The sequence below is a fragment of the Melozone crissalis genome, unplaced genomic scaffold (assembly GCF_028551555.1).
Source record: "Melozone crissalis strain CALT ecotype California unplaced genomic scaffold, PUWL_Pcris_2 ptg000004l_1, whole genome shotgun sequence".
NCBI classification, from domain to species: Eukaryota; Metazoa; Chordata; class Aves; order Passeriformes; family Passerellidae; genus Melozone; species Melozone crissalis.
Genome location: NW_026535782.1, coordinates 33,025,879 through 33,044,559, shown reverse-complemented (window position 1 = coordinate 33,044,559; position 18,681 = coordinate 33,025,879). Strand labels below are relative to the sequence as shown.

The following is an 18,681-nucleotide window of genomic DNA, read 5'->3' as shown; positions in this document are numbered from 1 at the left end:
GCAGATTGTTATTTTTGCAGAAACAACTTCACATTTACTGAAGAATGAAACTAAAAGCTATTCAGCAACAAAAGCAGCCTCTAACAATAAAAAGATACTGAGGGCCAGTAACAATGATGGGGAAAGATCAGACACTTCTGATGAGCAGTCTACAAAATTCCCAGCAATCCTGAGTCAGCCGGCTGGAAGTACTGAACATAAGGATTTACTCCTCTGGACTTTGGACCCTCAGAAGTGAAGTCCAGAAGAGCAGATTCAGTCTTTCCTCTCTCTGGGCTGTAGAGCTAGGTGTCTTTCAGAACTACGTGTCTAACTGGGTATTTCTTTTTTAAAAACAAACTACCAAACAAACTGCAGGAAAGGAAAAGACTGCTAGTGGTAATGTCGTGAAACTTTTGCCTAACATTGTAGTAGCAAGACTGCTCAACCAGGTATCGAGAGACTGGGTCTCAACTCCTTCCTCAGGGGCATAAAGCCCTCAGCTCCCTTTTTCTCAGCAAAGTGCTGTTACTGTGAAGTTGCAGGCCATTCTGGAGGAGACGATTTCCAGACTTCCTGTTCAAACTACCTCACTGTACCAAAAGCAGCACTGCACCAATGCAGACAGGCTTTGTAGTCGAGTCTAACTTAGAGAACTCAGATGAAATGGAGACCTGTTTCATTTCCTTGTCTTTACTCAGTCACTGTTTAATGTAAAATTCATTAAAAAATCCAAGCACTTTCAAACCAAAACCTCTAAAGATACAGAGATTTTACACTCTTCCTTAGTGATTGCATTCCCTTCGTGTCCACACAGAAAGTTTATCCCTTGCTTTCTGATGCTTACCTTTTATATGTTTAATGACGAGGAATTTAAAGTTTTGCTTTGCACAGCTAGTCTTTATTATTGCTGTTAACATCAATATTTTATTTTCTCTTCCACAGGAGTGCCAAGCAACTTTGAAAAAAAAAGTTTTATCCTGCCAATTGTTTCTATTTTATTGATCTTAATATTTGCAGTTGTTTTAAGCTTGTGAGAGCTTCCTATGTTCAAAATCTTTAAACTGAAAACTTTTAGTTTTTCATTAGTAGAAATAATGCAATGATTGTGATGCTCAAAGAGATTCAAACCAATGGAAATGGTCATCCTTATTTCTATCTAACCTGTTTGAACACACTACAAAAGTCTTTTTAATGTTCCAATTCCCAAAGATTTGTAGCCATGAAGGCACAAATTTTATACCCATAACATTTCCACTGTATTATTTCCAATCCCTACCATCACAGAAACTAAGGCTTCATCATCTTGTAGACAATGATATTCAGGATTTTATGCTAGATTTTACTATGTCTATCTTATCTCTCATGTAAAGTATTTGTTATTTTATTTCAAATAAATGTGTTTTCACCCAATTACAGTCAGACTAATAGTTAAGGTTGTATTAATCACTGGAGAAACCTGAATTTGGCCTTTTAAAGAAGCTGATTGAAAGTCCTCTGAAGCTAATAAAATCTTCCCTTTTTTGCTTATGATTTAGAACCAGATTTTGGAAGAAATTTAAGATACTGGCACAGTTTTTTTCAGACTGCAGTATTAGACTTCCATCTCTAGTGATCACCATAGTTAACTCTTCAGACTTGCTGCCATTTTTTACTACCACAAACCTTTCTCATTAATTAATTGAAAATTAGTATCGATCAGGAGGAATCTTTGCCTTGAACACAGCTTTGCATCTGTACATTTGTCTATTTCTAGGTAAAATTATCAAGATGTTCTGTCACCTTCAGAGATAAAAGGTGCTTTTGAATTCAAGTTACATATAAATGATTGAAGATACTGGTCAATAGTGAAGGGGTTAACCATGTAGGTAACTTAAACTTCACACAAGAAGAATCAGGAAGTCTATCCTACTGGCTATTCCACAAAATCATATTCATTTAAAATAATTTTAACTGTAAACATGCCTTCCTAAGCACTTCAATGGTATTACTAATGAGAAAAATCATCAAAATTACTAAGATTAACATAATAAGGTCTTAGATTTACAGCAGGTTACTACAAAGCAATAATCCCCAGTGAGAAGACTTCATTGTTTATATGTAACCACTGAAATGCAATTTTGTATCCATGAAAAAGAAAGTCTCAATTTACTGGAATGTCCACAAATATCATTTAGAAAACTATATGAAACTTTTAGAATGCAGGCTTATGGAACACACAACAAGCAGGGATTGTCTAGCACATCAGAAAACTTCATTGTTTCAATCATATGGCATAAGAATAAACTACTGGAAATGCCCAGGAATGCTTTCCTCTCCTAATGCCTCCTCCCTCTCTCTTTGCTTTTAATACATATTTTCCATTTTTTTTCAGTTTACAAGAATATTTTTTAAAATAATGATTGCAGCTTTTAACTTGATTTTTATCATGATTTCATACTTTTCAAGTAAACTACTGTGCCAAAACAGTAGGAGCACGTTCACATTTCAACCTTTAAGAGAACTCATATAAATTTTAAAACCAAAATTCTCCAGCCATCTGTGTGTACAAACCACACCATTATTTCACTGCCTGTATAGTACTGCTTTCTGCATTAGAGATACATTTTATTCTATTTTCTATTTCTTGAACCCTCTATTGCATTTTTCTCTGTATTTCATTCATGTGGAACAGTTATGTTATTATGTGGCACAGGCTGTGACAATTCCATAACTTTGCCAGTTATGTGGGCACACCACATAATACTACTGTGGGATTGCAGCAGTGTTTTGTGGAGAGAACTGCTTAGTGTAAATAATACACAATCTACCTATGTGCACTTATGACAACCAATAATTATATCATATGTAATTTAGATAACATTATTAAATTATGATTTGCTCAAATTACTGCTTTAGACTCCACCAATAAAACCCTACAACAGTCAGTTTGTTCACAGTTTCAGCCCTTTAAATTTTAGAAGAACTGAAGAATTGGACACATTTGCCAGAGAAAAATACTTGACAAAATCTGTCTTAAAGAAAACAGTAATAGTAACATGTAAGGCTTAAAATCATTCTTTTCAAAGGTGAATTTTATGGGAGGTTATAGAATCATTTCCAAAACATGCAAATTGCATAGGTTGTGAAGATAAAGAAGGAAGAGACTAGATAGGGGCAAGATTGATCAGAGAACAAAATGAGGCATATGACACATAATCTAACTGGGAAATACTTTTTATGCAATATTTTACATCATGTATATGAGTATGAAATACTAATTCTGCCTAGCTTCTAAAATGTTGCCCCATTTTTTACACTGCACAAAATTTTATCCATAAGAATATTGCTAATATGGCATTAAAATGTAAAGTCTATATATATAGAAATAGAGAGTATGCATTGGCCTGGAGGCATCACAACTGCTTGCTATTAAAGGAACTTTTGGGTATCTCTAACACGGTCTTTCAATTTTGTAAATCTTCAAACTGTTAAATTGCTCATCTTTCCCCTCCCGCCAACTTACATGACTACCTGTTTCAGAAAATCCAATTTTTTAAATGCTGCAAAAAGAGTGAATCATGAAAAGAGAAGGAGGCATTTTAAGAGGTAAAGAAATATAAAAAAAGAAATTGTAGGAGTAAGTCTGACTTCATGGAATGTTTGCAATAATGTCAACATATTAATATACAATTCCAACTTACTGTATTTCAATAAATGAAATTGAAAGCGTATTAGAATGATTTAGGTATGTTATATACAGAATTTGAGAATATTCAAAGTTGTTTAATTTACAAGCACACACATTTTCAGTAAATAATGTAGTTGGTACTGGACCATATTTAATTTTTTTCAACTTTTTTGAAAATGCAGATTTAGAAGCTTTAAAAAGCACACAGTAGCATTTGATGTCTTAAAAACAAACTCAGTGTCAGATCATGATGCTAGAACCCAAAGCACCTACATGGGGTTTTTTGCTAAAATATTTTCTTCTGATCTCCATCAGGGGATGACTTGATTGCCAAACAGAGATAACACTACTGAATTATGTTAACAAAAAAATTATCCTGTTTTTACACCAGGTAAGGATTGAAAATACTTGAATTCTGCAAAATCCCACAAAGAAACAAATTCTTACCACAAGCTGTACTTGTCTGTTGTCGCATATCGCAGGATCTAACTCGGGCAAAAAACGACAGCTGGGAAAAATGTAGAATAGAAATTTCAGTAACTCCCATTGTACTGGGCTCACTAAAATACCTGCACAGATCCTTTTCAGGAAACAGTTTTGCTTAATATTTCAAATAATTTTGATATTAAGATATACCAGGGAAATTAATATTAACTGATAAAGTATCAGATCAATTACTATTAATTTTTTGTACTTGATTTAACAAATAATTAACATATGTTTATTCAAATGATAGAATATCAAGTCAAACTATTCTAACCAGCATGACTTTTTATATGTGTTGACATAAATTGTAGAAAAGTCAGTTTTCATATTCCTTTTTGTAGGAATGAAATTTTTTTCAGCTGAAAAAATATATAAGCTGTTCTACATTGTCTACCAATGAAGTTTGAATGGACATCAGTTGGACTTTTGGCACATTAAAAGATGATATCATGATCCTTAAAAAAGTCAGTATTAATACTAGAGCATAGCATACACCTGCAGAGGTAGCACAATAATATTTAAGGAAATTGTTTTATAAATTTCTGTGTCTTACTTTCAAACATTATTACCTGTTGTATTCCACAGTTTTCATTCAATTTAAAAGTCATGGAAATGATCTTAAACAAACACTTTGAGTATTTCTCTATTATGGATCACGACTAAAAGAGAAATATTTCTGCAAATATTTCCTAAGGAACATGTTTTTCATATAGTTTCTACAATCACTGATACAAGCAGGATATGTGGCATATTTTTCTGCACAAGACAGAACAATTTGCAGCCCATTTAATTGCAAATATATTTTTTATGAAAATAATGATAAAATTAATATACTAAACCCATTGCTTGCCTACAGACACTTTGTTTGGTTTTCTTAGAGATGCTTGGCATTGTGTCTACTAATGACTTCATTAAGACAACTAATGCCTTATATTGAATTAATGACCAAAATACACTTACTACGTCTTCATGTTTAGGCAATATGAACCTTTTCCTTAATTGTATTGACATTTTACCTGTTTAATAACCAAAACTGAACACAGAAGGAACATGTTTACAACATTTTAGTACAGTGTAGTATAAAAACGTAAATGCTGGGTTTATGTTTTGAAGACAAAATATAAATACACACTCTTAACCTAAAAAAAAAAGGATTTTTTTACTTCCTTAATCAAATCTAACAATGTAGCTAATGTTACAGTTGATTTAATTACATAAAACCATAATATATATCAATAGCATTATAAAATATATGATGAATAAGCACTTTTTTCTACACTCTTTTCACTCTAAAACCCACTGCATTGCTAAAGTAAATCTAAGTAGTTATTTATGATAAGATTCTAAACATTTTATAATTTCAATTTCAATGTGGAAGAAGTATCTATACAATGACTATTAAGCCAGTTCTAAAGGGTGCCATATTTGGGACCCGGAAATATGGTGTACTGTCTGCTAGCTGCAAAGCCATGTTTGTTTTAGAACCATTTACTTAGGTTTCACTTTACAAGACACATTTAAAATAAACAAAATAAATAAAAAATCTAATTTAAAGGCGATGACCTCACCACTTTGTATTTCTGGAACTGGGTGCTTCATAATCCAAAAGCTGTTCATGGAGCCATTGGTATGTGAAGTCTTTTCTCTGTAATTTCTCATCTAAAGTAGCATCCAGCTGAGAAATTTTTTTACCTGGGGAGGAAGAGACATACTCCTGTCTTTCACCATTATTTTAAAATACATTTTCTTTAAGATTTCCTAGATAAACTTGGAACCTATGACTTCTTGGAAAAGAAAAAAGGCAATTACTTCATTTTCATGCAGAGTCCAACTATTTAAAATCTCTTCAGATATATTTATGAAATACTTTTATATTAGTTTTAATTTTATGGTTTGTTTTCTCTTTTGGGATGTAATATCAGCCTTCTGAATAAATTTATTTTATTGGGAAATGAAGCTATCCTTTGTTATGAAATTAATATAGAAGTATATATTATACATATATTGCTTGTCACAGCTGCCATGAATGTTGCTTATTGTGGTATATCCATAATTAAAATATGCAATAATTTATACTTACAATTCTACTTAGCAATCTGTAAGGTTAAAAAAACAAATCACCATTATATGCAAGAGTCGACACATGGCGATCTCATTACTCTCATCTGTCTTCTACTGATGTGGTCTATTACGATGTTTAAGACATTTCAATGGCAATTTCTGATTTGGATTCCAAAGCAATTGCAACTATGATATGATTTTTCAGAAATTACTACGTACTTTTGGATCACAAATGGCATCTAAAGATAGAGAATAAAACAGTGGCATTATGGGGAAAAAAACCAAAATGTCCAATTCTGGAGATCCTTCAGTTTTTCTGCTGATCCTTCAGATCATTCTGCTGAATAACAGACATGATAAGGAGCACCAGGAAGAGGCTGCCAGAATTGGAAGAGAGCACAGAGGAGCCATCATTGTTGCACGACAACATTCATGGATTAGAATAATTTTTTATTTTCTATCCTCATACATAAACTTTCTAGGTTAAATCTTTTTAGCACCTTCAAGTCAGGGCTTTTATGAGACATTTCAAAACTTTTTCCTTTTCTAGTTGGTACAAATATTTGGTTTTTTTCTCTTTGATGTCATTTCAGACAACACTGAGTTATCATCCTTTTGCCAATTATTCCTTTTTTTTCTTTCAAAGATTCTTCTTTGCTCACTGATAGGTCAATATGGCAGCTACTAGAAGGTTTTTAGCAGGAACTCTTGAACCAGCAGAGACGACTTAACATCAGGTCCATTTGCTCACTATGGATGATTTAACTTTCAGTAACTCCAAAGGGATGGCAGGGGTGGGGACGGCGATATCAGAAGTGCCAAGTTTTCACTCATGTTTTGACATCATAAACTGAAGTTATAGGACATTCAACAATTCACCTTTGGTACATTACATGTAGTATTTTTAAAATTTAAATTAAAATTTAAAGTTTATCATTTACTTTGGATAAACTGCAAAATATGCAGGTTTTGCCTCATTGGCATTTTACCTAGCTTTGCCATCAGCTCATTGCTTTCAAATTCTAGTGCTAAGTTAAAGTATCAAAGCTGCTTATTTCATAGTCTGAAATACAAATGATTTTTGTTTATTTGTCTTAGTATAGGGAGTCTCTATTCAAACCAAATCCATTCCTTAGGCTGAATGTATTCAAGGCAAGGTCCTGGTCCAGAATATAAAGTTACATACGTCTTGCTAGTCACTCACAGACTAGAACTTAGGCAGAAGAATTTATCCTTAGTTAATGTAAAGAACTCCCATTTAGCACTTTAGAAAGACAGAAAATGAAAATCTTGGATGGACAGTCACTGTATCTATGGAAATGAGCGTGTGAGGGCTGACTAAAAAAGTCAAGCAGTGAATTACTTAATCAGTGCCAAATATTAAAACACTGATAATTACACTGTTCATCAGCTTCCTTTATTAAAGTGGGGACTATTTATATTTTCTAAATTTACGATACTGCCTTTCTGGTTCAGGAGTACAGTCATCTAACCTTTCCATTTTGAAAATTTATAGGTTTCAAGTCCACTGGTATCATTATAGCTCTTCATTTGAAGACAGATGCTGATATATATAAACAAGACACATTGTGAGTGACCTCCTAGGAGCACTTCATTTGGAGATTAAACCTTCTACATTTGTTCTCCAATGCGGAATAATCTCCCAAGAAAATATATTTAATTTTTTTCTTATCTGTATTTACAGAAAAGTTGGCCCAGTGTTCCTATCTTTCTAAGGATAAATATGTCTTATATGATTTTTTACAAATTAACATGATTTGTATTATTAACATTCACTAAATTGTTTTTATATTTTTCCCTATTAAAAGGGAAATCAATGTAGGGGATAAACCCATATTACAAGTTCATGTCTGAGTCTGTGTGTCAGCAATGGTTGAAAGAAGGTGAACATACAATAAGCTATAATAAAGCTTACAAAAATATAAATACTTCTAACTTGGTAATCTACTTTCCAAAATTATTTTTAATAATTTTCCTTAATTGCAGTTTCATTTTTTGATTTAATTATGTTTGAAACAGAACAGTTTTTATTTAATAAATTTTTATTTTAATATATTTTTAGTTTTTCATGCTGATTATTGAAACATAACTGAAACAAAAATGTCATCAAGGTAAAAGTACAAACAAGAGTTTTCTTTCTTAAAATTTTATACGCTATTAGACAGAATATTCTTTCTTGTATTAGTGTTAATAGTGGCTTTTTTCTCAAATGGGCAGATGATCTTCAATAATTTGTTTATAATGTTGCAGAAAACTGTATTCTATTTTCTTTCATATCCTTGCTTTTTAAAAGTAGTATCTAGCTTTTTAATTCTTAACAAAAGATAAATCTATGTTATGAATTAAAACACTGCATTATCACTTTTTTATTCCACTTATGAACATCATGTGTTCAAGAATCTGGTGTACCAGTATCATTAACATGCATTTGCTTGGTAGCTTTCTTAAATTAGGACTATGTGTTTTTTAAAAAACCTGGACCTGATTTTGTAGAAGTATTAACACTCATAAAAGTTCCAAAGAGCTGTAAGCTTTCTGCATCTTTGAAATGGATCAGACCCATAATCTTTAATTGTTAAATGCAGACAACTCTAAGACTATCAAAGAAAATAGAAATACATCAAAGAAGGCATCAAAACCCAAATTAATTTCAGAAGTATTTAAAGTATCATACCCTCATTAGATTATCGCTCTAAGACTTCAATCTTTTTGACCTTTTTTTTTTAACATGACACACATGTTAATAATTTAAGATTGGAATTGTCTTACACTTGGCATTAATACAGTAATGATTTTTAGGTGTTGCCAAATAATTATCCACACAGATACTGTACATTTAGGCTAGATACAATGCAGCAGTCAGGGCCACCTACTGGCAATTTCCTACAAAATCTGAGCATCTAAAAAGGGAGAACTTAGAAAAGCCCTGGCATCTGAAATATCTTTGGAACTGCATATTACAGGACAGTAACAAATTCTTTTCTGGGTCACCAAATCCACATGCAAACCTGTAAGAACCGGAACTTTGATATCAAGAAAAATGTAATCCTTCATCAGTCAAATCTGTTCGCTGGGTGTGCTGCGAGACAAGACAACTCACATTCAGTTTAAAAAAATGGATGCTATTATGTGCTTTAAATTATACTATCTCCAGGTAATCCATTCAGTGAACTAAAGGAGAAGGGCAAAGAATCTGTGAAGTACTTCAGGTGAAGCGCCCTAAATTTTACACGGAGTCAGTTTTCTTTCTTTCCTCCAAGATATATGGATCTTGTGTCCTCAGCTGTAGCTGTCACTGTTAAGAGGACTGAAACACAGCCAAGGAAACAGCTTGGCATATAGAATCTGGAGATTCAAATCTCATCAGGATAAGGGGTACTTGAAACCCACGTTCCCCTGTGGTAGGACAAGTGTTGTTAACAAGCCAGCACACAAAAGGAAGGAGGATGGTTACACAGTGGCGGCATTCAGGGAGAACTCAAGTTCTGTGCCTGGAAAACACCAATCCTTGTTGTTATAAATTATAAATTACAGTTATTCCACTCTTCATCGATTCATAATGAAAGGGATGCTAAAGAACCTGATTCAACACAGGATTTTTTTTTTCCAAATCTATTTGTTGATGATGGGAAGATACAAGGCTGAACTTTAATACATCATGCTTCTTGATAAATATATGGAGAAGCTTGCACTGTATTGAATCTTTCAAATCTTGTGTTTAGAAGGTGATTTAAATCACTTCAAACCTTGCTCTATAGGGAATACAATACAAATAAAAGACTAAGAAACCTAAGATCTACAATGTGAAAGAAGGGCTTGGAAATTCTTAAGCATTCTAAGTTTTCCACCCTTAAAAAAATCTGTGACCAGAGTTAATTTTCTCAATATGTATTCTGGAATTGGTGTTCTTAATAAAGGAATTAAGTAGTTCAACTTGTGTATGAAATTATTGTCTATGCTATTAATATATTACATTTTTCTTCTCTGTCAGTATTGTGGCATAAATTACTGGTCAGAAATATATAATTTGAGGGCATATGTGTATGTGTATGAATGCACAAAATCTAAAAAAAAAGAAATTATTGAGTATTAAAATTATCTACCCTCTGAGGATTTATAATTTCTACTGTCTTCTATACAGTTATATAATGTGTGTATTACAAATTTATAAATTACCTTGAAATCCCAAATCTAAAATCCAACTTTTTAATCTCATTTTTTCATGTTATAACAACAAAAAAGCCTTATTTCTGACACAGTCTGTAAAATACACACAGAACAGAAAGTAAGAATGACATGAGTTGTTCCTGTTATTAAGGTAAAAAAGTGAAGTATTTGGAAACAGACAGGAAAACAACAATCATTAAAAAATTACAACCCCCACTGCCCTTCACCCCCAAAACTCACTCGTATACTAGAATGCATGAGAAATGATTGGAATTTTTTTTTTCCACAGAGAACTTAAAACATTTCTCAGAAGTGCACTTTGTCAGGAGTCCCTGAATACTGCCATCCATGACACAGCAATCACAACAGGCCCCAAATTGCTTTGGAAAAAGAGTGGTAATTAGAGTGGTCTTTATCATGCTTACAGGCATTCTGTGAGTACATTTATGGTAGAAATACATATGTGACTCCCAGACAGTCGGCAACATCGTGTGGCAGAAATTGGTACAGAGTTCTTACTGAAACCTATAGCATCCCCAGATGTTTATCTACAGCTCAGGGCTGGAATTTTCAGATAATAGGGTATATACATTTCTACCTTAAAAACATTTTCTTTTGATATACTATGGACTTTTAGAAGATATTTTTTCATCTGAGTGACTTCTGACTATATCAGCTTCCATCTCTAGGACCAGAATGAATGAAATGAAAATATTTGTAGAAGTGTCTGAGTGAGTTCATAGCTGAATAAAATATGAAATAGAACTGTATCACAAGAATACTACCTCAGGTTATTAGCTACATAATTTTTAATGCCTAAAAATGCTTTATCAAATACTTTATCAATTATCAATCAATAAGGAGAGTTTTGAAAATGGGAGTGCTTATCAATATACAAGAGAATGTCTTTCAAAGATTATAAAAGCAGCTACTGACAGGAAAAAAATTAAAAAGAGGTTTTTTCCCTAAAACCTTAGCCCTTTATCTCTTTTTACCAGGTATTTTGCATTTTTTTCAAACTAAAAATAAGGCTTACTGTATTACTATTTGATCTAAAAACCTCCTTTTCTTCTCTAATGTCTTCCCCGACAAGTTAATGCTATTTTAGCAGTTATCATATTTCAGACTGTGCTTTCTGTATTCTCTCTTTGATGTCTTATTATTAGATTAGGCAAAAGCAGAATCTTTTAGCTGAGATTCCTACATCACTGAAAAAGTACAAATTTCAGCTTCTGAATGCAAGGAAAACAGGATTTCATACTTGTACTTTCCCATTATTTTCTGTTTTGCTACATCTTCCTGCCCCTATAGAATACACCACTACTATTTATCTGTCTCTAGCTTACAGTTTAAACTCAACATTTTCTTTTTCCCACATTGAGGCAAATCTAAGTCTTATTTCATCCTCAGTGGCATACCTTTAAAACACATAATTTTGAAGTTATTTCTCTCTCTCTATTCATATTCCAGTAATATCAAAGAACTTCTTCCAGGATCTCCTGATTACTTAACAAATACAATGCAAACAACCACTCTATACTAAAATGCTCACATCTTCATGTAAAATGGTTTTTATTCCATGTTTCCATTTGAATTGCTTCATAAGGCTCATTTTCCTAGCACTGACATCAAGACATCATTAAACATTGTTCCTTCCAATCTGATCAACTCTTGCAATTTTTATGGGTTGTTATCACTTTCTGTACTCTATTTACATTAAATACAATTTCTTATTTATCTTCTGTAATTTTCTTTGTAACAAACAGCAATTTCACATTGTGATATTTCCTAAGATCTATGTCACTTTTCTGCATTGTGGAATAAACTTAGAAAACTATTTCACCTGGTATGTACAGGAAGTTGCCTTACAAGCCACTCTTCATTTCAAATTTTTTTGCTAATTTATGACTGTTTGAATATGGAATTGCTTTATGTTTGAAAATCTAAGCTGGTTCTTAAAAAAACCCCAAAAACATCCCTGCCAAAACCAAAAATTAAGAAGCTACAGAGGTGATGTGCCATCCACATGCAGAGAAAGAGAAGAGTTCCTGATGTAAACTACTACCTGTAATCAGCATGCTTCAGGATCCACTCAGGCATTTACAAATTCAAAAAGAACATGAAAGACTTGACAGTGCTATACCACACTTGCACATTATTCTTTTGTGTAGTCTTCTATGAACACAGCGTTGTGTAGCCTATACAGCACCCGCTTCAGCCACTCTGCACAGGCAAATTTCATCAACAGCTCTGCTGAGAAGTGAGTCTGGAGCACAGCCAAGAGTTACCAAGAGTTGTCTGGATAGTCAAGGCTCTTGAGGAACTGAAGAAATCAAGAGGAGTAAAAACTATTTTGAAATAGCATGTTCAGCCTTTCAATGCTTAGTTACCCATGAGTAAATGTAAGGTATAACTAAGATGGAGGTAGATTGAGCCTATTTTGTTTATCCTTGGTGCCTACACTCTCACATAGTTTCTTGTCTGAAGTTTCAAATCTGCCTAATACACACCCTATCTCTATTTTTTTTCATAAACTCTGGGAACTAACAAACCCCCAAATGATGGATGTTCTCTACTGAATAGAGGAATTTTTACTGTTGAGGAGAAAAATAAGAAATGTATAACATAAAATCCCCTTTTTCACAGAATATTTTGATAGATCCTATTTCTATCCATTCCCACTTCTTAAAATTAAGTGACAGAAGCAATCAAAAACTTCAACAAAAGTGTTTTGTTGCTCAGTGATGAAACCGTATTTCCAAGCAAGAAGAGATACCACTTTGTATGTAGTCCAAACCAGAGAAGTATCTTTCTCTAAATTCAATAAACCAAGTAAAATTATTTAAGACATAAGATCTTCCAAAGGAATTCTCAAAATAACAAGTACAAAGGAACATTTTGTAAGAGTGCAGGAGGTCTAACTACTATGTTGTTCACTACAGAGAGGGCAAAACCTACACAATACAATCAATTTTATTGAGTGTGACAACCATTAGGGTAGGTTTTGTTTGTAGTGAAGATATTAAAAGTAAAAGAAAGGAACTGAAAAATTCAAATCCAACAAAACTTTTGTTCAAAATAAAAACTGGAGGCTACTATGTGACACGAAGATACATATGCTAAGTATTAAAAGGAACAAAAGAACTGTCATTACTCTGGAACAGCATGAATTTAGGCAGTAAAGCTGACTTACATGATATTAATAATTGTCTCATACATTCTATGAATAATTAAAACATGTAATTTCATGTCACAGCTTCAGAATTTTCATTTGAAAAAAGTCTTTATTATATTAACTATTGAGAATACATATTTTTCCTAGAAAATTATCTGAATAATAGAAGAACTTGTTTTGAGAACTCATGCTCATCAATTATTGTACTAATGTTAATATGTTGCTTAGTTATGAAAGCCTCTGGATTGATTATCCATTCTATCTATACCCTATACTTAATATATATCTGATGGATTAAAATATGACATATTTTTCTATTTAAAAGAGTTTTGTTTTGTTTGAGCAGAACTATTTCTGGCTCAATTTCTGATGCAGACTTGAAATACCTATTGGTATTTGATGAACATAGTGTGACAACAATTCACAGCTCTGTCAGCACAGTAATGTGTAACAGCAGAACTACTCTCCATTGTCAAATACACACACAAAGTCTACACTGAGTGCAAGGCTGCTGTTTAGTTTACTTCATAGCAAAACCAAGAGGTAATATTGAAGATCAGACCTATCATTATGCCAAACATTGTATAAACAAGACTTGATTTAATGTTCATGGAATTAAGTGGAAAAAAGTCTCAGACTCAGAGGCTTTTCTTTTTCTTAAGACTCTACATCTAAAATTAGTTAATCCCTAATTGTGTGTAATTCTTATATATTTATATCCAGCTTAAAAACAACCATAAACATTAGACTTATGAGTGTCTATAAATAAATACAGACATAAAAGTACTAATTCTTCTTATTGAGTTATATTTAACTGGTTGATACGTCATGGAAGACAATAAACAATATGAAATTCCAGTGTCTTGTAGATCTATGAAAAAAACCCAAAAAACAAAACCCTTCAATTTGTAAAGAAGGTCAGGAAAAAAAAGCAAAAGAAAACCACAATTTGCCTATGAGTTGCCCTAGGTTAATTGTCAATACATATGTCACATAGAGCTTAGTATTTATATAGATTTCTTCATTAATTAAACTGCAATTTTCAGCTGGAAAACACATGAAAACAAACAAGAATCAAAACACTGTGTATAATTATAGAGAAATCAACACATATCCCCAGGTATGGAACTGACATATTGATTTTGGATCAGTTATAGTTACAATGGCACAGGTTTTCTCTATCCATGCAGAGAAGGTTTGAATGATTTACCTACTGCATGAACAAATCAGTTGAAAAAGGAATAAATTAGATCTGAATCCTCCTGTTCTTTTACAGAATTTTATTTAGAACTTTATTCAAATTCCTTTTTAGTGGGAAGACGAACACAAATCCCCCAGTTCTATTTGTGAACATAATTTAACTGTCCCTAATCTAGAGTTTAAACAGTTTATGCTTATTGTAGGTGTGTTTAATTTAGTTTCTTTTTACTAAACTTTTCATCTAAACTTGCTACCTACTTGCTACTTGCCATCTAAACTCTCCTCCTACTCACTGTCTTTAAATATGTATTTCTATATACATATATATAAAATTTGTTTGAAAAGGAGGTCACAACCTAAATACGATGATGATTCCAAAAAGGTGGATTTGCCTCATCTGCATTCTGTTTATATTTGCAATAGCTTTTGAGACAGCCATAACTAATTAATTTTAAAGTGTAATTTGTTTTACCAGTTGTCTACCAACAGGTTAAAATAGTTGTTTGCTTGTAACTTTGCTTGTTTGCAGCTGATGATCTAATCTCCTGCCAACAGCACAGGAATTTACAGAGCATTAAGCTCTGATCCAGAGAGGGAGTGAAATCCCATAAATTTCAATTAGGTAGGCAAACTCTCACTTAAGATTAAGGAAATTCAGTAGCTAATCTTACACTATTTACTCCAGAAGAAGGAAAGAGATTATTATATTATGACTTTTAAAACCTTAGAGACTAAATTGAGTTATAAAAATTACATAATCTTACATGAGAATTTGTGTACCCATAAAAAAAAAACCAACAACAACAACAAAAAAACCAAACCCAAAAACCTGGCCAAACCGAGATTTTACCTGATTTTACTTCACTGTAAACAGTCACTGTCATGCAGAAGGAATAGAATTTCATTGTCAAATTTGAGTGGAAGAAGAAAATACACATTTTCTGCCTTATATAGAACTTGTTTTATAAGAAAGATCTTGATATAGTTTTCATACAAAATAAACAATTTTAATAAAAATTAACCTCATTGAAAAGGTTAACAGAATTCTTTAAAGTACTTGAAGAAATACAGAAGTATTAAATGGTAATATTTACAGAAAAATTTTAATGTAACTACAAAAGTAAAAAGCATTATTTTGTTCAGCAAGATTTTTCTGCTCTTCTGAAATGATATTTTTTTTTAGAAGCACTAAGTTATGGGTACCAATACAGAGGCTAGGATAATGGGTGCATATCTGCAATGAGAATAGAGAAAATGCATGTAAGTAAATACAGAAACTTGTCTGTAACTTCTACCACAGTTCTTGTAATTTTCTTTCAATCTTTAAACTTCTCCATATTCTGGTTCAGTAAATGCACCAAGGGACACTAAAATTGGAGAAATATCTGAATAGCATCATCACCCTCAAGGCATCCAGGTCTCAGAACAGACTCTTCTTCAGCATTCTGGCTAGAAGAGGAGGAAAACAGGAGAAAAAAATGCAATGATATAGCAAAATTGTCACTAAACCCAAGATAATTTATTTTCAATGGTATTTAAAATGTTTTAATTCTACTCACCTTCTCCTGGATTCCAAACAGATTCTTCAGCTTTCACCTGACTTCTCCTGGGTCACTACACCTTACAGTGCTCTGAGCACTCATTAGTACTGCCTTGTTGTGAGACTGTACTAATTACATAATGAGAAAAAGAGATTTGCCCCTAATATTTCTATATTGAACAAACATATTTTATGGGAAGTCATAAAAATATAGAACACTCTCATAGGGGAAACAAAATTTTGAAGAAAGAAATTAGTATGATGCATGGATAACACACATGCTTAGTAATTTAGTGAAAGAGTTAGTAACTATCTGTACAAAGATATAAAACCCAAAAATCCCAAGCAGCCATACATGTGAAAGAAACAACCTCTAAAATTTATTCCAAGAAAGACTTTATAAACATTTGCATTTGCAATAAATGAGAGACGTTTGAAAGAGAATTTTGAATTCAGTGCACACAACTCACACAGTATGATGGCAGCCTATGCAGTGTTTTAGCATATGTAGACCAGACTACAAGTAGAGTCTGACAAAACCTAAGAAGGCAGACCTGGCTAAGAGTCAGGAGTCACGCTTATTAAATTGAACTCTCAGGGGTATCATGCAATCAGAGGTCACAATCGAGGCAACAGAAGCAATGTCACGATATCAGAGAAAGGGCCAATTCAGACCTGCTCCCCGACAGGCACTGAGGTCACGGCTTGCGGCAAATAACTGTATTAAAAGGGAATATTCTCTGCACACTTTTAGAACTGTCATCTGAACAAACAAAGCCAGGTCATTGGTAGGTTAAATCAGAACTTTCTGGCTTACTGGCACATAGTTTCCTTTCTTTTTACATTCACTGCTAATTTCTCAATTACAAAATATACATCAGGTACTAAAGCAAATACTCAGTAAATTTAACTTAAAAATACGCAGTAGAGTTTAAATTTTTCCTTTTTAAAAGTCGCATTCTATCTTTCATAAGAGATATCACTGGTCTCTTCATAAAGTGAAAACTGCTGAGCTTGCTGCTTATCAGAAAATAAAAGCATGCATGTGTTTTAGAGAAATACCTTTCCACAGTCAGGGTCTTAGTAAGCCTGATGCCCAATGTGCAATTAGAAACCATTGAAAAATACAGTTATTCATAATGAACTTGTTTAATGATGACTATGAAAGTGAAGATCTTTTGTCTGGGTACTTGGATTTCTTTATCTCATTGTCCGGACTCATTATCTACAACATTCTATAAATGTGCTAATTTATGAAGTTACAATCCAACCATGTTGGATTGGGAACCTGACAATAAACCTGAAAAGAGAGAAAAATTCTAGAATGTCATGTAAACAAAATTGTATTCAAAAATACTGTCTTGAAATGCAGCCTTTCTTATCACTATGAAAAAAAATATGTAACTGCAAAATTCAGTACTTCTACCTTTTTTATACTCACAAGCCAGATAAAATATCTGCAGTGAATACATCAAACTAGCACAAACCTATGAATTTCCAGAAATTGCTAATATGTTTTGATAAGAATTGAACTGCAAAGTTATGAAGTAGGAAAATTTATGTTACAGAAATAACACAACATAAAAGTTACATCGGTATTCACTGCATGATTGTACATTTTCATTAAAATACTTGAGTTACTTGGAATTCCTTGTAAAATTAGGTAGGTCCACAGCACATTCAATTCTGTATTATATGAAATCTATAAAAGCTATAGAACTTTGCTATAAGAGTTAGTATTGAACAGCATAAAATTTTAAATTCCTCTATTTCAATTTTAGAGTGTTGTTTTGATATTTTGCTTGAAAAATGTATCTGAAAAACAACATTATTAGTTATAAAAACAGAAAGATAATTCAATGCGTGTTTAATATTAAACTTGTGAAAATGGCCTCTTTGGAGTGCTGTAGATTTCCGACCTCATTAATAATACTAATTCTACACAACACCATAGTTCCCATTACAGAGTAGGAAAAAAAGAAATTTCTTTAAAGAAAATTTTAATAAATTATATTTTCAAATTAATTAAAAGCTCTGGTGTGAAGGCTTTCCTTTATTTCACCTCTGAAAGTGCTTAGAATAATGCAATTATTAAAATCTATAGCTACAGGAAACATTCCTTTAACTGTGATTTAAAATGTGCTATAGATTCCAATTGAAGCAAAATTTGGACCTATAAAATATTTCTAAGGCTACATTGTATTCCTTATTCATCTCATCATACCAAATGGAAATTCTTTTGCAAGAGGAATATTTGTGCAATGGAACATTCGTGACACTTTTACAGACAGAGTCCGTGGCCTATGTTTAAAAACCAGTTGCATAGTAATATGATTTTAGTGTTTGAAACAAACATTTTGGAAAGCTCTTTGAATATATCTG

The 18,681-nt window shown here is 32.5% G+C and overlaps 1 protein-coding gene across 3 annotated transcripts in view; it reads right to left on the bottom strand.

Annotated features, from left to right (window-relative positions):
* Positions 1–18,681, bottom strand: part of LRRIQ1 (leucine rich repeats and IQ motif containing 1) — a 114,210-nt gene that overhangs the window by 25,480 nt on the left and 70,049 nt on the right. For all 3 annotated transcript variants that reach the window (XM_054278999.1, XM_054278981.1, XM_054278990.1), the window contains 2 exons: positions 5,704–5,827; positions 4,097–4,157 (listed from right to left, as the gene is read on the bottom strand). In XM_054278999.1, the coding sequence (XP_054134974.1) occupies positions 4,097–4,157; positions 5,704–5,827 (185 nt within the window). The remainder of the gene's footprint in view (positions 1–4,096; positions 4,158–5,703; positions 5,828–18,681) is intronic.